This window comes from Euwallacea fornicatus, chromosome 17, assembly GCF_040115645.1.
Source record: "Euwallacea fornicatus isolate EFF26 chromosome 17, ASM4011564v1, whole genome shotgun sequence".
Classification (NCBI taxonomy): Eukaryota; Metazoa; Arthropoda; class Insecta; order Coleoptera; family Curculionidae; genus Euwallacea; species Euwallacea fornicatus.
The window spans coordinates 376,092-394,242 of NC_089557.1; the positions used below are offsets into that span (position 1 = coordinate 376,092).

The 18,151-nt window shown below is 44.4% G+C and overlaps 7 protein-coding genes across 11 annotated transcripts; 4 read left to right on the plus strand and 3 right to left on the minus strand.

Moving 5' to 3' along the window:
* Positions 1-38: 38 nt before the first annotated feature.
* LOC136344451 (pyrimidodiazepine synthase-like) lies at positions 39-1,100 on the plus strand. Of its 2 annotated transcripts, none has more exons than XM_066291929.1 (4): positions 39-168; positions 233-403; positions 456-760; positions 810-1,100. In XM_066291929.1, exons 1-4 carry the CDS (start codon positions 144-146, stop codon positions 1,041-1,043), a joined length of 735 nt encoding a protein of 244 aa, XP_066148026.1. In that variant the 5' UTR covers positions 39-143; the 3' UTR covers positions 1,044-1,100. The 2 variants fall into 2 exon arrangements, with proteins under 2 accessions (XP_066148026.1, XP_066148027.1); XM_066291930.1 differs by having other exon boundaries at positions 233-366; positions 434-760.
* A 146-nt stretch (positions 1,101-1,246) lies between these two features.
* LOC136344782 (WW domain-binding protein 11) lies at positions 1,247-3,052 on the minus strand. The gene is made up of 4 exons (XM_066292566.1): positions 2,813-3,052; positions 2,270-2,753; positions 1,807-2,213; positions 1,247-1,722 (listed from the first exon to the last, which is right to left on the minus strand). Exons 1-4 carry the CDS (start codon positions 2,874-2,876, stop codon positions 1,304-1,306), a joined length of 1,374 nt encoding a protein of 457 aa, XP_066148663.1. The 5' UTR covers positions 2,877-3,052; the 3' UTR covers positions 1,247-1,303.
* Positions 3,053-3,218: 166 nt separating this feature from the next.
* Positions 3,219-7,327, plus strand: vnc (GNAT family N-acetyltransferase vnc). 2 transcript variants are annotated; one of them, XM_066292570.1, is made up of 3 exons: positions 3,219-3,339; positions 3,697-4,025; positions 6,899-7,327. In XM_066292570.1, exons 2-3 carry the CDS (start codon positions 3,878-3,880, stop codon positions 7,264-7,266), a joined length of 516 nt encoding a protein of 171 aa, XP_066148667.1. In that variant the 5' UTR covers positions 3,219-3,339; positions 3,697-3,877; the 3' UTR covers positions 7,267-7,327. The 2 variants fall into 2 exon arrangements, with proteins under 2 accessions (XP_066148667.1, XP_066148668.1); XM_066292571.1 differs by lacking the exon at positions 3,219-3,339 and adding an exon at positions 3,358-3,601.
* Mccc1 (Methylcrotonoyl-CoA carboxylase 1) lies at positions 4,027-6,836 on the minus strand. The gene is made up of 2 exons (XM_066292565.1): positions 5,083-6,836; positions 4,027-4,945 (listed from the first exon to the last, which is right to left on the minus strand). Exons 1-2 carry the CDS (start codon positions 6,272-6,274, stop codon positions 4,059-4,061), a joined length of 2,079 nt encoding a protein of 692 aa, XP_066148662.1. The 5' UTR covers positions 6,275-6,836; the 3' UTR covers positions 4,027-4,058.
* A 61-nt stretch (positions 7,328-7,388) lies between the features above and the next one.
* LOC136344783 (G-protein coupled receptor dmsr-1-like) lies at positions 7,389-14,850 on the plus strand. Of its 3 annotated transcripts, XM_066292569.1 has the most exons (4): positions 11,854-12,586; positions 12,779-13,163; positions 13,218-13,747; positions 14,451-14,850. In XM_066292569.1, exons 1-4 carry the CDS (start codon positions 12,577-12,579, stop codon positions 14,645-14,647), a joined length of 1,122 nt encoding a protein of 373 aa, XP_066148666.1. In that variant the 5' UTR covers positions 11,854-12,576; the 3' UTR covers positions 14,648-14,850. The 3 variants fall into 3 exon arrangements, with proteins under 3 accessions (XP_066148665.1, XP_066148666.1, XP_066148664.1); XM_066292568.1 differs by lacking the exon at positions 11,854-12,586 and adding an exon at positions 7,389-7,538 and having other exon boundaries at positions 12,779-13,747; XM_066292567.1 differs by having other exon boundaries at positions 11,856-12,586; positions 12,779-13,747.
* A 771-nt stretch (positions 14,851-15,621) lies between these two features.
* Positions 15,622-16,696, plus strand: Mnat9 (microtubule-associated Nat9; the record flags this gene model as incomplete). The annotated part of the gene is made up of 4 exons (XM_066292066.1): positions 15,622-15,808; positions 15,908-16,017; positions 16,194-16,250; positions 16,335-16,696. Coding segments are annotated over exons 1-4 (606 nt in total), but the record flags the coding sequence as incomplete, so codon positions are not given.
* Positions 16,681-17,846, minus strand: LOC136344588 (uncharacterized). The gene is made up of 3 exons (XM_066292198.1): positions 17,344-17,846; positions 16,930-17,129; positions 16,681-16,873 (listed from the first exon to the last, which is right to left on the minus strand). The coding sequence occupies exons 1-3, from the start codon at positions 17,529-17,531 to the stop codon at positions 16,698-16,700; spliced, it is 564 nt and encodes a 187-aa protein (XP_066148295.1). The 5' UTR covers positions 17,532-17,846; the 3' UTR covers positions 16,681-16,697.
* Positions 17,847-18,151: the final 305 nt, after the last annotated feature.

Below are 18,151 nucleotides of genomic sequence, written 5' to 3' on the forward strand. Positions count from 1 at the left end.
CAATTTGTCGCAAGTTAGAGTGAAATAGACTACGAAAACTCTCACGCAAACCGAACACCTAGTCTGACAGGAATCAGATGTTTTTCTATTTACCAAATACGTATTTTATTAAAAAAATCTCGTATACGTTTATCTAATCTATAATGTCTTCCAGCCACTTATCTAAAGGTAAGCATACCCTACACAAAACAAGAGTGTTTTCCTCGCGAACTCTACATATCCAATGATCAAGGTTCCGTCGAACCCCCAAGGCAAGATGGACTGCTACGGCTCTTTTCTATGCAATTCTGCCCCTTTGCTCACCGCGTCAAATTGGTCTTGAAAGCTAAGCAAGTCCCTCACGATGTAGTCAACATCAACTTAATGGTAAAGCCCGAATGGTATTTGCAGATCCACCCAGAAGGTCAATACTTTTTTTTAGAATTTCCTCTAGCAATACAAACTCACTGATTTAGGTAAAGTACCGGCCCTAGTTCATGGTGACAAGGTGGTGGTAGAAAGCTTGGATATATGTGACTATTTAGACGAACAATTTTCGGACAATCCTTTGTATCCGGCGGAGCCAGCTTTGAAGCAACAGGACAAAGAGGTTATTCAAAAAATAGGCACAGCTGTTGAGGCTTTCAATAAATGCCTCTTTGGGAATGAGGTTAACACACCTGACGAAGCAGTTACAGTATTACTCGAAGCATTGCAACCTTTGAATGATGAACTCTCAAACAGAGGTACTACATATTTTGGAGGTGACACACCCAAAATGGTAATATTCTTTGAAAATTTAGAAAATCAATAAAGGGCTTGAATTCCAGGTTGATTACATGTTTTGGCCTTGGGCAGAAAGAGTGGGCAGCATTGCTTTAAAATTTGAGCAAAAACTGCCCTTTTCAGACAACCACATTCCAGTTTTGCTTAAATGGAGGAAGGACATGCGCAATGATCCAACCGTGACAGAACTCTATATTGGGCCAAAGGCATTTTGGAAGATAGCCGAGTGTAAAATTCGGAATGAGATACCTGATTTTGATTCAGTTTTATGTGCCTAGTATATTCTGCTTTTCAGACACATTGCTGTTCTTTGAAAATAAATGTTTCTACAAAACTATTTACTATTGGTTTTACTTAACTAGCCCGATCCAAAAAATTAGCAAAAGCAACTCCAATGGTTCTTTGATGGGGGGAAAGTAGTATGATGGGATGGATAGAAAGAAATATTGAAACTTGACTAAATTGAAAAAAAGACAAAAACTACTTATCTAACTTGCATTAATATTCTCTATATACACCACAAATAAAACAAACACATCTACATGAGTCCTTCCATCTCTTCCATAAATCTCTTATAAGCATCGTCTTTGTGTTGCCCCCCGACTAGCTGATTGTTCAAGTGCATCTCTTTTTGCTTCAATTCCCTTGCCAAACTCGTCACAGGTTTCCACTTCTTCTCCTCCCGCTTTACCCTCAATGTTGAAGGCACAAATCGCGTGACGTCGGCACTGAGATTTCGAATTTGAGGCTTCGCCGATATAGTCGCTCCTTGTTTGGTCGACTCGTTGCGGTTGATCAGCTGAGGAGCCGCCGACAAAATGTTTGGTTTGGGTATGGTTTGGGGTACCAAGGGTGGCACTGGGATTCTAATAAGACGAGGTCCTGTTCCCGGTAGTCTAATTGGTGGAAGACCTGGGGGTGGTCCAGGGGGCATGAGAGGTCGGCCTGGCGGAGGACCTTTAAATACAATTAGAATCAGGAAATCCACACAAAAAATAATAATGAGCTGAGTTATTGTGAACATTTGAAAGGTCAAAGTACCTGGAGGTAATCGAATTCCACTTCCTGTCGCATAAATAAGTGGGGGAGGCATTGTAGGTGGTGGGTTGGAAGGTGGCATTGCTGGCAGAGTAGGAACTGGTTCATTAGTGCCTGGTGGGAGTAAAGATTCTGCATCTTCTCTTTCCTTTTTCTTGTGAACAGTTTCCATTTCCTTCATAAACTCATCAACATTCTGTCCAGAAAGAGCAACCATTTTTTGCTGTAGGGATGTGGGTTTGCCTACAGGGACATTCGGATTTTGAGAAGTGGCTTCATTGCTTTCATCTGCTGTCATTTCTTCAACAATACGGTCATCTTCTAGGGAAACATGTTTGAAAGAAAAGTCTTCCACTTCTCCTTCATCGTTAATGTCTGGTGGGGGACCTGGGGGACAACCTGGAGGCTCTCTAATTAAGAAATTGCTGTTTAATATATAGCAACTTTACATATAAAACCACATTACCTTACTGGTATCCCTAATGCTTGGAATTTTAATGCAGTGGCAATGGAATAAATTGGAACCTCAGGTTTCCTCTCCCCTACAGGTAATGGGATTGAGTTGGCCACATTCTGCTGTGGTAATTGGGGCAATGGAATCTCATCCACCGTCACACTTTGAGCAGTTTTCACAGACTCAAAAAACGCGACCAGCTGAGCTCGTTTCACTTCATATTCCAACTGCCTCTTTTTCAAATCGGCAAATTTATCCTGATCATCTTTGTGGTACATGCCCATTACTCTATCTAACGTGTCTCTCAACTTTTTTCGTTTCTCCCTTAATACTTTTTCATTGAGTGGTGATGGCTGGTTTACGTTGAACTCCATTTGATCTATTTTCTCCATTTCCTCAAGGATCTGATGTGGGTCTTTGCCTTTGAGAACAGCTGCTCTCACCATCTGTCTTTGTTTTTTGTTCTTCTTAAGTTCTTGCTTTCTCGCCTCTTTTCCTGCAATGGTTTACTGGTTAAATACGATTTACAAAAGGGCTTTTTAAAAGGATCTTTACTTGCTTGATCTGTGGGATTCATGTATTTCCCACTCTTGGTGGTGTTGATTGACCGGCGCCCCATTTTGACTCACGTCGGTCGTGTCGAGAAAAATTGTTGTTTTATTTTTGGTTTTTTTTTATTTAATATGTGGTTAATTTAATACAAAAATTATAAATAAAAAGAGCATTAAAGGCGTTTATCAACAAAAACAGTGTTATAGTGAAATTCGAAGGAAGATCGAGGTTAACTGTCCAACGGCGAAGTTGACAGTTTACAGATTCCTATACATTGTAACCGACTAAAAAAACTGATGCATATTTTTTAATAGAATTTTTTCCGTTGTATTATAGATGGCGCTCATTAGTAGTGTGGTATTTTGGGTTGCCTCTTTTCGGATTTAATGATGTCAGATTTGACGTCCTCAACTCCTGTCATCACTCTAACGTCTTTAACCTTAACCTCATTTCTGAAATTAAATATAAATTTTTGGGTATTTCTCAGGTTTCCTCAGTTCTTTGACCGAGATTCTGTTTAATTCGCTAAAGTAAGAACACGACATTAATTACTGTGAATATTTCCATTAAAGAAAATGCAAAGTGAGGCCGGAATTCATTTTATAACAGCGAAATCTACCATCCAAAATTCAACATGGCGATTATTCATGTAGAGCGTTCACCTCTTTGCTTTGCTTATTAGGTTTTTTCGTTGTAGTTTTTAGGGTAGAAATATAATGAAAGATAATATAGTTTTAGCTATCTTTTCTTATACAGCAGCAGTTCTTATAGTGCTAATTTTCGTAGCCCTAGGTAAAGTAACGCAAAAAGACTCCTTCCTTTGTGTTTTTACCTTTCTGTTGCATTATATGTAAATTTTCTTACAACTTCAACTATCTTCTTGGCAGCTTGGTACCTCTTGTGGGTGCTGGTCCTCCGGAGATTCAAATTCGTCAAAGACTTACTGAACAGTGCCCGAAAAGCCAAGGACTCCTCCCCAGACCTGCCTAAAACAGGCCGAACTAAACTGAAGAAGACTAGAAAAGACTGATTTTAGCCCTAGTTAAGTAGCATTATATTACAAGCGATATGAATATTCGATGTGCCAGACCTGAGGACCTTATGAACATGCAACACTGCAATTTGCTGTGTCTGCCTGAGAACTATCAGATGAAATACTACTTTTATCATGGACTAAGTTGGCCACAATTGAGCTATGTGGCCGAGGATGAAAATGGTGCGTATTGAGAACATTTATTAAAAAGTAAATTTAAGATACAGTTTCAAATTGAATGATTGTAGCATCTTTTGGCACACTCTCTCCTGCTTTAAATGGAACGTTAGCTATTTTAGCATCTTTTGAGGCTTTGACTAGGTGCTCCATTTTCATTGCTATTAGCACAAACAGTGGGTCTCCCTTTTGCACCGAATCTCCAACTTTTACAAATAGCTTGTCTAAAATTCCTGGCATGGGAGCTACAGCTTTATTGCTGCTCTCTAATTCTGAGTCTCTGTCCTCTAAATTATAATTACTCGAAGGGATTCCAAATTCCACCTTGCCTTTGACACCAAAAACTGCAAGACGTTCCTGGTTTTTGAACACTTTTGTCTGCAACCTATGCCCATTAATCGAGCAATTTAGCGTATGTTCCATAAGGTTGAAAGATGCTGATACCGAGTCCCATGTTTGCCCGTCATCGCAGGAAATTTCATAGTTGTCTTTGGAGTCTATGAATCTCACAATACTGCCGAAATTCTCCTCTTGGAATGTAAATTTCAGCTTCCTCTCATACAGGTGGTTTAATCGAAAGTTTGACTCCACAACAAATGGATTGTATTGATGAGTTTCGTGAGATTTCTCTTCTAAAATCAAGACCACAGACGCCATTATTAGGTCTTCTTTGACGGGCTTATAGGGCTTTAATAAAGCCTCTTGATGATCCTTTATGAAATCTGTGTACACGTTGGCCGCTTGAAATTCCGGGTGGTTGGCCAGCTGCAGCAAGAAGTTGATGTTAGTTTCCAGGCCGACAATGTTGTATTCGAGTAGTTTTGCACTTAGTTTCGTAAGGGACTCTTGCCGGTCTCGGCCCCAAACCACAAGTTTAGCGATCATCGGGTCATAGTGGACAGACACCTCGTCGCCTTCTCTGACTCCTATATTAAGCAGAAATAGTCATTACGTAAATGGTCAATAAACTTTAGAAGGGACTCTGCAGACTGCAGAGACTAAACTATGGACCAACTACAACTAGGTGGTTCAGAGTGTTATAATTAGCATTATTAATAATTACCAGTCTCCACTCGTACGTCGGTGTTCACTTTAGGGGAGCTCAGAAATTCCAATTTTCCAGCCCCAGGCAAAAACCCGGCCATGGGGTTTTCAGCATAGATCCTCGCCTCAAATGCATGCCCCATCAAAGGAATATCTTCCTGTTTCACCGGTAGTTCCTCACCAGAAGCAATCTTGATTTGCCAATCGACCAAATCAATCCCGGTGATCATCTCAGTTATCGGGTGTTCCACCTGAAGCCTCGTGTTCATTTCCATGAAGTGAAATGCTAGATTCTTTTTGTCGAGGATGAACTCTACAGTCCCAGCTCCAACGTAGCCGACAGCTTTAGCTGCTCGTACCGCTGCAGTTCCAAGTTCGGCGCGTAAATCGCTGGGCAGGCCCGGAGCCGGAGCTTCTTCGATTATTTTCTGATGTCTCCGTTGTACCGAACAGTCTCTCTCGTAGAGATGCACGGCGTTGCCGTGAGAGTCTGCGAACACTTGTACCTCCACGTGACGGGTCTCCTCGAGGTACTTCTCCAGCAGCACCGCGGAATCCCCGAAAGATTTCTGCGATTCGGTTCGAGCAGACCGCAAGGCCTGCTCGAAGTCTTCCTCTCGATGAACAATTCTCATACCTTTGCCGCCCCCTCCTTTCACTGCTTTGATCATGATCGGATATCCGATTTTGCGAGCTTCTTCTCTGAGGTTCTCGTTGCTTTGGTCTTCGCCGTGGTACCCTCCGATAATGGGCACCCCAGCTTGTTGCATGATGCGTTTGGAGGTGCTCTTAATGCCCATGTCTCGGATTGCCGAAGCCGGGGGCCCTATAAAAATGACATCTTCGCCGTGGCAAGCCTCGGCGAATTCCGCGTTTTCCGAGAGGAACCCGTAGCCCGGATGTATCGCTTGGCACTTCGCCAATTTGGCCAGGTTTAACAGTTTGCTCCCCACGAGGTAGCTCTGTGCGGCCGGTGCAGGTCCGATTTCGTAGGCCTCATTTGCAAGGGTTACGTGCAGTGAATCGCGATCGGCCTCACTGTAAACCGCCACAGTTTGAACGCCCAATTTCCGAGCTGTTTTGATAATTCTGCAGGCAATTTCCCCTCTGTTTGCGATCAGGATTTTGTCTATGGTCGATTTTAACCTCACAGGGCAAGAGAACGTGGGCACCAACGGGCATTTGAGACTGAATGTCGGAAGAAAGTTCATGGTAAAAGTTGTTCGTGTATACGCGACAAGGTTTATCAGCTCTGACGATGTCGTTACGGTGGCATCGCATCACTGAATAACGAGGATTCCGAAACTTTATTTAAATTTAATGCGATATCATGATTGTTTGCCTGTTATCTTGTTGTGAAATGTCGCTACGGGGGAGAGTCCATATTTGATAAAATTCCACTCCAATAAAACTTCAATCCATTTGCAGACAAACGTGCACGTTAGCGAGGCTAAAGGAGGAAAAGTCTGTTCGGGGGCGTTTTCCCTGAACGCCTCTGCACCCCCTACTCTGCAGAGGGATTCAGAAGCATGGGATCCAATTTCTAAGCATTAACCAGTGCAGCTACAGAAGACAGTGGAGCACAAGTACCCATGTCCGGAAATGTCTCCTCAAGGCCCCGGGGCCTTCTGGTGGTTTAAGACGGCTCAGTGCAAAAATGTGTGTCATCGAGGTTTGGCGCGTTTCATTTTACCAATTAACACTACACATTTCCGGACATGGATTCTCGTACTGGAATGTCTGCCATTGATGCACCGAGTAATCCCTAGAAGTTGGACGCCACAGTCCTGCGTCGCCTTGTCCGCATAAAACTAATCGGAACGTGTTTGATTCAGGCAAAATTGTGGGCTACGTTTTGGCGAAAATGGAAGAAGACCAGGAGGACTTGAAACACGGCCACATCACGTCGCTGGCGGTGAAACGCTCTCACAGGCGTCTCGGGCTTGCCCAGAAGCTGATGGACCAAGCCTCCGAAGCCATGGTGGAATGCTTCGACGCCAAGTACGTGTCTCTGCACGTGAGGAAAAGCAACAGGGCCGCCCTTAACCTTTACAAGAACTCTCTCAAGTTTGAAACCGTGGAAATCGAACCGAAATATTACGCGGACGGCGAGGACGCCTATTCGATGAGAAGGGATCTGTCCGAGTTCTCCAAGAACGCCAGGGAGCCGAGCGCGAAAGGCGACCAGAAAAGCGAGGAATAAGTTGATAAAATTTTGCACTGTTTGTATGATATTTAAATAAAAACGTAATAGCGGGACTCGAGACCATGGCGTTTTTCTTGACACATTACCGAAGGTGTTTTAATAAGGCTTTGCGAGTCCGCGTGTCTCGTGGAAATGCGCGCAATCGTGGAAAGTTAACTTTGTTCCCGCATTTGCCCGAATTCCAGGCAAAAGTGCGGTTTTACTCGACGGCGTCGGGTGGACGGCGTCCCATTGGCCGACGTCGCGCGTTTTGCCGTTAGTTTTCCTCGGTAAGTAAAAGTTGTTTGTGAAACGTCGTGGGAGTGTTAAATGTCTTTTGTGGTCGCGTAGAGGCTCCCATTCAGGACCGCTCGGGCTCGGAAAGGAAGTGCCCCCCCGGCGCAAAGAGAGCCGCGTTCGGACTTTAAATCGGCGTTCTTGGAAACTTTTCAAATTAACGCAGAGAGCGTGATAAATCAGCAATTACGCGTCTGAAACGCCAAGAATTTACATTCAAACGCCGTACGCGTAAGTGCTTCAACACTTAATAATCTCCGCAAATCGCCACACTTCGCACGACCACTTGAAAACGCCCGAGGCTTCTTCAATGACGCCCGAAATTTTAATACGTGTTATTATTCGATACATAAACCATAAACAAAATACTATTTATATTGAGTTTCCATATCGCATTAAGCGGACTGCGGCAGTCGGGTAAAATCGAAAGGAGCCTTCGATAATAAGAGGAAAATTCACGTCGCCTCGCATACAGACATATCTACACAAAGGCATTTGATGGGGGGATGGAGAAATTTAGGTATTGAGGGGCAGCGAGTTGTTAACGATCCCTCCCTTTTGAACAGCGGGAAACAACCTTTGAACGTCCACAAGGAGATTGCTATGACATGTTCAATACATTAATATAACAGATAAATGATAATGAACGCATCTGGCGTCTCTATTATAACCAGATGCACGAACTAATTTATTTAACCCACTGAAGTGTTGTTTGGAATAAAACATTCTCGGTAAACATTAATACGTCCATTTACATTTACCCCGGTTTCATCGAGGAAACGGCATTTTTGTCGAGCAGTTCCCTCTTAACTTCACCTTCTGCATGCCGATTGCAACCTTTGCGGACGGGGACGTGCACGTCAAATGCGTAACGCAGCAGCGTCCTTCCATCTGTACGTGTCTCAGACGTTGTGGGGCTACGTACCTAATCCATTCTCGGCCAGTTAATAAACCAATTGAATTCAATGAAAGTCGTGTGCGGAAGTAACGCACGTGTTGCTGAAAGTTTAATATAACCGAGACCGGCAAGTTTAAGCTCTAAACAGCATTTCAAGTTGTTTTACACTCCCCGAGAAGTTCATTCCGAACTTCGTGAGCCAAAATTTAACAACGCAAGACAACTTTTAACACTGCATTAGCAGGCAGAAGTTCTTTACACGGGACCGTGATCAACTTATCGGGAACTCCATGCTTTTACGAGTAAGCGAAGCTGAGAGCCGCACAAAGGGTTCGGGGTCGCACTGCGGGAAATACTAACAATTAAGTTTTTCAAAGTGGCACGCAGAAGACCGAATTTTGGAACGGCCCGTCTGCCGCGAGGGTCTGCTCCTGCACTTGCCCGAGATGGCACTGAAACTCGGAAAACCGTCCGCCATTTTGGGGGTGGTGACAGTTCAAGGCCGCGCCATTGACACGAGGTCGACTACGCTAATGTGGAGCATCATCGAGAGTACCGTTCAGAAGCCGTTTTACTTGTACGGTTGAATTGAAATGTTTATTTGAAGTTTCGCCCGAATCTTGAGCCATGTGAATCACGCGGCGAGGGTGAAACCAACCGAGTCCGATGAAAATCTTGCGGGTTGAGGTACTTGCGACTGGAAATTTGACGTCAGACGTCGGTTGGCACCGCTGAGACAGATTTCGCTAATTGCACATGTATCGGAAGGACGCCCAGTTCGGTCATTGTCTACTCACACAAGGCGCAATTTGCCGTCCAACCTCCCGCATAATAGCGGGAACGAAATAAATTGCATAAATGTTCGATTCAAATGTTTGTTTCGTTGTGAATACGGGGCTCAACTAGGACACAACCACTTGAATTATTAACTTTGGAACGCGCTCCCGGCACCGGGGCCGCCGTAAGAGCGAGAACGTCGCGGGCCGGCATTCTCGAAGTTCGATTTCCAGGATGTTAATTCGCTTGATGCGGGCCTTAGGCGCGGAAAAGTCCGGGTAGTCCAGTGAGAACGCGAGCGTGAGTTTCCGGCCGGTACGCGTCATGTTCGTCGTGTTTCCGTCCACGCGGTTCCGACCGGACAGGGGCCCATTAAAAATTAATAAATAGGACGTCCGGTACGTTTCATCATTCCGGCGTGAATTATAAACGCAGATCAATCAGGCCGATCGTTGTTGGATTTACATATGACCAAAATAAAAAAAAAAAAAAAAACAAAAAAAACGTGTTTCGGAAAAATATTTATTCAATTTTTGCGCACGAAGCTCGTCGAAAGCAACAAATTACGTGGGAATTAACGAGCGAAATCGATCGGAAAAAAAGACTTTTCGGCCCGAGGTCCGATGCGAAGCAGCTCGCCGCGAAACCATCAATTCCCCCCATCGAACCTTTTGATCCGTCCGCGAAGCCCTCGCATTACGGGGCGCTTTTAATTCACAATAATTTCTCAGATAAACTATCGAAGCAGCGCAATTCTTCCATTAAACAATTCCCGTTCGCTCCCGTTCCGACTTCTCCACCTACACGTTTACGTCGACCGTTGTTCAAACAGAATTTTCTTCACCGGGAAATCGCGTATAGGGCTTCCCTTCCTGCATTAAGACGTGAAACGTTTGGAGGTGATTGAGACACGTATGCAGGTTTCCATTGCACAATAGGTCAACCCGGGACCGTTCACGCGGGATCTCGGTAATCTGGATGGATGGGAGCTACTCGCGAGAGATCGTCCATTCTTTATTACCATCCGGAATTCCGACATCGAACTTATCAGATTCCGAACATTTTGTTTTTTTACGCTAATGTCGGGGCCGAATTTGCATGCGATTGGGCCTTAAAAACGTCCGGGTTTGCTCAAATCAAAATCTCGTCCCCGTATCGAATTCGCTCTGGCAGAAAATTGAGGCACATGGAAATCGGGCGTCTCCCCCCGTTTTTACATGTTGTGTTTACCTTCTGAAGTAGTTCCAGCTGTCGGCGAAGGGAAATGTAACAAATCTAATTTTGTTTTGGCTGATGCTATCCATCGGGGTATCATTTGGGTCCCACAACAACAATAAAAAGCTCTCTCATCGATCCTCTCCCCCCGCCCTTTTTGCAGCTTTTTCTGCACTATTTTTCCCTCCTGCCCTTCCCTCTAGCACTTTTTTTTCCCGCATTTTTCCACCTTCGCCGAATTAACGGCGATCGGACGACAGCGGCGCGGCGCCCCTGCCGATGGGTCGGCTCTTTTCGGGCCTCTGGCCCCCCGCCGCAAACCAAGAAACGTCCGGGAACAAACTTAAAAGTGCCCCCGCGTCGTGAAGTGAACGGCTCCGAGTCGAAGTTCGTATGGGCCACTTTATTCCCAAGTGAAATTAGAGTACCCATCAATTTTTAATGTTCCTTCTGTGTCGCGTTTCACAGCGGAAAAAAATCATGAAGCCCCTTGACACAATGCCTCATTTGGGAGGAGATGAGGCGAGTCCTCCTTCGGGACGCGGGCCGCCTCGTGAATTATAAAAAAACCAAACTTGAATCTGCGATTTTACTTGCCGAGCCAATCATCGTTCGTGCCTGCAGGTGGGGGGGCGCCCGATTCGGTGCCCCTTTGGAGCCCCGAGTGACGGAACAATAAAGCCCTTTATTGAAATTATTCTAAAGGAGTTAACCTTAATGTTCAAAAGAACACTTTTAAGTCCATTTTAACTGAAAAAGGCAGGACAATTAATGTAAATGGGTTGTAGAATTTAATACACTCGAACTGCATGGCATGGAAGGCTGTGTTTATATGCAAATTAATGGGGGGTTTTTAGAGGAACAAGCTCCATGTTGAGCTAGTTTCTTCGGCGCGTCTGTGTACTTTCGCGGAAAAGTTTCAGTATGTAATTTGCATAGACCAAATTTCCACATCATTAATCGGTCGGAGCGAGGAAATCCGCGTTAAAACCGATGAAGAACAGGAGCTTGGCGGCCCCAGAGATGAAACATCGACAAAAGCCCCCTACGGATTTGCGACATTCCTCGTTTTCGTCCGATTGCAAATCGAAGAGCTGAGTGCGGAACGTAGTTGCTCGAAACAATCGAACGTCGGCCCATGCCGGGGACGTGAACATGTCGTCGACTGCGTTCGAAACTCCGACCTTGCGAAAGACCGAAGACATTTCTCGCCAGCGTTCGCGGAAAGGAGCGTTTCTCCTTCGAGCGAAACCTGTCCACTCCCTCGTCCCGACAGGTGTACCGTGTGTCAGTCGGAACTCTCGGATTTTTGATTTTCCAGCTTCTCGTCTGTCGAGAGGGGCGGGGGGGCGTTCCCCCCATTGCTTTCCAGCGGGGACTGCTCCATTCACGCAAACACCTGGAAAGTTTCGGCCGACGTTCACGCGAGGGGCACTAAATTAGGCTAAATCCTTCGCAAAGCTCGTTCTCATAAATCGGCTGATATGTGATGTAGACACAGTTGGGGGAAACTATTTAACAAGAGCTTTCCGCCGCAATTACAAACTCGATAGTTAATCCGCCTTTATCCGGTTATTGTTAATGGTTCATTACCCGAAGGCAGGAGTCTCCTTAATCTCACTCTATTCCGAGATAATGGACGAAAAAGAAAAGGCGAGCAAGAACTTTAATGAGTTCCAAAAATTTTCCTGTGAAGTAAACTCGAAGTGGGAATCTTCCTCTTGTGCCGAAAATGCGTTTCGGATGATTTAGGATTTGGACGTCGTCGAGGGTCAATTGCTTCATTTGGAAATATCATTTCTGGCAATTAAGCCGGAGGAAAATCGTCGAGGTTTTCGCTGGAAAAGGGGAATTAGAGATGGCTGAGGAGACTCCTGATTTGGGCATTGAAGTGTGTTTCGAGCAGGAATTGACGAAGGACAAGTGCGCTCGAACGAGCTCGATTTGTCTACTTTTTCTACGGGTCGTTCGGGTGACGTCACAAAAAACTCGCCACGACCGCCTCGTTGGGCCCCCAACTGAGCCTTAATAGAGACTAAAATTGTCGTTTCGAACGTCTTCGTCGGTGTAATTAATCGAGATTTTGCTTGACGATTTCCAGTTCGCGTCCCCCGAGGGTCTCCGCAACCTCGATCGCCGACATGCGAATAGGTGAGCAATTAGGAACGCAGCTGTCCGTTTTAATTTTACTGCTCCGAAATGAACGAAAAAGCGATACTCGAAAGCTCTATTAAAGACCTGATTACTCTATGGGTTTCCCCTCTGCAAGTTCTTAACTCGGTCGGATTAACTTTCGCGATAACTATCACCTTGATAAAGATAAAGCAGTTTCCTTACTTTCAGATAAATCACTCAATAACACCATGAGCAACGTCACTTACTGCGACTTCGGGGACTTCGGAAAGCAGTACCGAGACTACGTTCACGGTTACCTCAGCATCTCGGTCTGCCTGTTCGGTTCACTCGCCAACATCTTCAACATTTGCGTCCTGCGCACTAAAAACATGCGCTCCCCCACCAATTGCATCCTCACCGGGCTGGCCCTCGCCGACCTCCTCGTGATGCTCCAATACGTCCCCTTCACCATTCACAGGAACATGGCACCGCACCCCCTTCACTACACCCATTTCAACTATAGCTGGGCGGTGTTCTACAAATTCCACTCTCTGTTCACCTTAGTTTTGCACTTCATCGCCTGCAGTCTCACCATCATTCTGGCGGTGTGGAGGTACGTCTTCGTCACCCAAGTCATCAGCAACAGAATTTGCTCGAATCACCGCAGGACCGTTCTGGTGATCGTCATGACTTACGTGATGTGCCCCTTGATGTGTTTCCCCATTCTCTCCACCTTGGAGATCACCCCCTACCAGCAGACTTGCACCTCTGAGGGCATGATAGTGGATAGAGACCAAAGGCACAAATACAACTTCTCGGATCTTCGAAACCAGACCGTCTACGTTCTGTACCTTAACGACCCCTACAACCTGAGCATCTGGATATACACGGTGCTTTTGAAGTTCGTTCCTTGTCTATTGCTCACTTTGCTGTCCAACAAAATCAATTGTGCGCTCATGGAAGCGAAGAGGAGGAGGATGAAGCTGCTCAGCGGCAACAAGAAGCTGGCCGAGGACGACGTGACGAAGAAGGCCAGTGCGGTACAGGTCTACAGAGAAAATCAGGCCGACAGGACCACGCACATGCTGCTGGCAGTGCTGATTTTGTTCCTAGTGACCGAGTTCCCGCAGGCGATTTTGGGACTGATCAGCGCCGTTTTGGGGAAGATCTTCTTGAAGGAGTGCTACGCCCCATTGGGTACGTACACGCACGATGAAATATCGCGGTACTCTGCGGCGTTGCCGGTTATTACGAATGGAAAATCCTCATTTTCTCTTCCGCTGGTTTAGGATATTTTTCAATTTCCCAGCGAAAGTTTCCCTCCGCAACGTTTCGGTTTTAATTCTGTTTAGAGAGCTCCGGCTCTACGAACTCCTAAATGATTTACCCACTTTTGAGGAGTATTGCAGTTAGCATTAATTTCAATTTATTAAGGGAGATACATTTTAAGATTTTCCCTTTCGCATGTTTTCCTCTCACTCGCAATTAGGAAAAACTAAATGTAACATCTCACTCACGTCCGTTGATGGCCCTATTTGAAATGAGGCCCGCAGACGGACACCGGGAAACCCTCCTCTCGTCATAAAGCGGGTTCAATCTCCGATATGTTAACGGGCAGTTTTTCTCCGGTTTATTCTTTGTCCTATTCTCCTTTTATCTCGCATAAATACTAAAGTAGACCGTCCGAGAATGTACGTTTTCCACGTGACTTTGGAATCGAATCAGACACCTCCAGTGGCGGATCGTCGGGTAAAGGGACCCCTGGCACCGCATCGAGCTGCCCCGCCACATGTCCGCTACTGGAGACACTATGCGTTTTTCTATCTCAACTGCCTCAGGACTGGGCAAACGTCCCTGCAAAAGCAAAGTTCGATATACATATTTTTAAAATGTCTTCTAGGTGACGTTATGGACATTATGGCCCTGATCAACTCCTCGATAAATTTCATACTATACTGCACCATGTCCCGCCAATTCAGAACAACTTTCCAGGACATGTTTCATTTGAAGGAAATTTTCGGATGGATTAGAAAGCCCAGCTCCAGAAGCTGCTTGGCGGAGGAAACGAGAGCTGAGACAAAGATGTCTTTGGTGTAGCTCCAAGATAGGAAATTGATCTGCGAACAACTGTTTTTTTTTCTTTAAATGTGTTTAATGTGGAAATATTCAGTCTTCGAAAGAATTAGTATTCGCTGTATTTCACCGGATTTTGTAAAGTATTGTATGTGTACAATTTTATTTTTATATATTATACAGTTTATGTATATTTTTATTTTACCGCCTTAATAAACGTTGGTTTACAAAATTGCATCTGTTTACTGAGATGTGCCACGATTGTAAAAGCAGAACAAATGTGCACAACGGCTTGCTGAAATAGCGGCACAAACTTCGATAATCGATAAGTGCGAAATTTCTCTACTATCACTATAAGAGTATATGTAGGGAAATACTTGCTCTAGCATCGTATCGTTAGTCTCAATAAAGTTCAAATATCATGTCTAAGTTACGGCCCCTTTTCCTACTCTCACCGGAGTTTGTGTCCTGTAAGTATGCCGCACAGCTGCAAAAAAATTTGTTTATCATCGGAAAAATTTTTTCAGTCACCAAATTGTCGTGAAATCTAAATTTTTTATGTATTTAAATGCGACGACATTCAGAGGGGATTTTTGGACAATGCAGTAAAGGAGCAGTTAAGGGAAGTTAAGAGGCCAATGTAACAGGCTTATAAACTGATCGTAGTAGGTAATCTGCCTTTGATTTTATCCCCTTGTCGCCGAAACATCCTTAAGCAAATTTACGTGAGATTTTATCATTCACCAGATTCTCAAGAAATATTTTTTTAAACCTGGAATTCTAGTAAACAGATCCGTTTTTTTATTCTCTGTTTACCTCTACCGTTTTTCTCATTGATTTATCGCATAAAAACGAGAATGCTGCTGAATCGAAACGAATAATAAACTTTTTTTGTCTACGTTTTTGACGTAGTTGACATCGCCTAACGAGCTGCCCCACGTGCTCAGAATCGGATTGCGTCACAATCGACGTCACAAGAGTTGTAAAAACCATTACAAAAAATAAAATATATAAAGTTTTTATTTAATGTTATATTTTAATTATTGTTTTTATTCGCTTAATTATTTAGAATCGGAGGTAGACTAATTCGGCAGGACAAAGCAAGAAAATGTTGATAAATAAACATACAACAATTAGAGGATCTAAAGTGGTACTCGTCCCTTACAAAAAAATGCATGTTCCCAAGTAATTAAGTTTATTATTACCAAGTAACAATCCTTACGAATAGACTCCCTTTACCAGGGGTGCTATTTGGATTCTACATAAGCACTTTCTTTCATAAAGGTATCACGAATGGATGAAATCTGAAGAGCTGCAGTCCCTAACAGCCTCAGAACCACTCACCATAGAAGAGGAATACGACATGCAAAAGTCATGGCAAATTGACGAGAACAGTAAACCCATTCCCACTATCAGCAGGATGTTTCCCGAACGTACAGCATGACTTTAGAGAGATATATTCCTAGTGCCTTTAAAAAATCATTTAGTCACTTAGCTGCACGATTTCCTGCTATAGGCTTAGGAAACATCTTGTATAGAACGGTCATTATAATTAAAATTAAAATTTTAGAGTGCACTTTTATAGTGCTGGACAAGCCAACATGGGAAACTACTGGAAGTGAAGTTGGTTAGTCCTGTTGTGATTGAACTGACGTATATAAGAAGAGATATGCCAAATTTCTATGTGATGTCCCATGTAACTTCGTTTCAGATGCAATGATTGGGGACACAAATTTGTTCTTTGCCACTCCCGAGGACCGTCTCTGTGCCGAAGCCGAAATAATGATAGCCGAGCCGTGGGCAAGAGGGCGAAAATGTGGCTGGCAAGCCATGTTGCTCATGTTCCTCTATAGCATTACTTACTTAGAAGTGAAACAATTTGTTGTAAAGGTCTCTTTTGGTAATGCGCCCAGCTTGAAGATGTTTCAAAATATGGGATTTATTGAACTAAGTCAAAGCCACGTTTTCCAGGAGATCACTTTGGGGAAGGTGGTTGATGACACATGGATTGGGTGGTTGAGAGGATGTGCAGGCGAGTTTCAAGTGGAGAATAAAAGTCAAGAATACAGAGTGTTTAATTTTTCAAAAATTTCCTTTGCAAATTAGTCATTATGGCCTCCCTTTGAAACCTAACTTCCCTTTTACAAAACGCCGACAGAAAGGCCGGACATTCGTACTCCACATTTTCCTGGCAGATAGACCCATTTGCGAGGTTCGACCTGGAGAACTTAAATTCGCTTTCCGATTCCACTGCAAGCAAGGCAGATTAATTTATTATTAGGTGAAAAGGCAGAGAAATATTTTACAGCAATAGGTTCCCAAGAACAAGCAGGTCTTATGGACGGACTGGATTACGTAAAAGTCCGTTTTTAAATTGGACCTGACTTGAAAATGGGCAGTTGCATGGTTGGCCAAATACGGCCAGTGCGACAAATTTTCGGCATACTCCACGCTGTACTTCCAGTGTTCGTAGTTCCCACTTTCCTCAGTAATTGTGAATTCTGTACTAAAACGGCAATTAACTTATGACAGTTTTGGCAGCGCACTGGAAGGCGTAGAAGGGCCCCTTGAAATTTCGAAAACTTGATTTCATTTACACGAAATTTCACCCTAAACGTTCGCGTTACACCGGGAAATTTTCGAATTTTCCAGTTAATCTAGTGAAATTTCGCAGCTTCGGTTCAAGTGGCTGCCGCCTGCGCCTTCCTGCACTTACCTACATTGTGGGATTTAAAAATTTCATGTTACTGAAATCGGCTATGAACTCCCAAGGTTCGTTCGGCGGCACCATGGGCAAGAATGTGGATGTTTCGTAGACGTACTTCCGCACCCTAATCGTGAAATATAGAGCTAAAAGTCCTAGGAGCATAACTAAACTTTTACGCGACTTCCAACTTAAACGATTCATTTTGACCGATCCGGGATGGGGTAAAAACAACAATTTATACTTGAACGGATTTGTTAATCAAATAAGTCGGCAACTTTGCAGTGTGTACCGATTGGAAGATATATTTAACTGACGAAGGCAGGCATAGGAAATTGTTTATCTTTAAACGCTCGGTGCTTCCGATGAAATTTAAGGCAGTACTGATTGCTGCTCACTTCGTCCGCATATGATTTTGCCAGCAAGAGTCGTGGCTCTGGGTATCATCAATCTGTGGCCGAGTTCAACGTACGTGCGCCTGCCTCCGAAGGCAAATTACGACTACCGAAAATTTCCTTGTGACGCAGCTGCAGCTTTTGCTGCCTCCAGTTACTAGCTTTCGACAAATTACGGAGGGAAGAGTTAATTCTTCGCGTGGAACATCCGCCATTTTATCGCATTTTCGGCGAATGGCGGGAGTGATGCAAATTTCTTGGCGGAACGCGGCGACTTCGATGCCTCGAAACCTTCGTGAGCGATTTATGTGTGTGGGTCGCCTTCACCATTTTGTCACCATCCGAGGTGGCAAAATTTACCACTCTCAGTGAGAATTGCGGGCATTTTCGGCGCTCCAACGACCCTCGCTGGTGCTGCAGGCGTCGTTC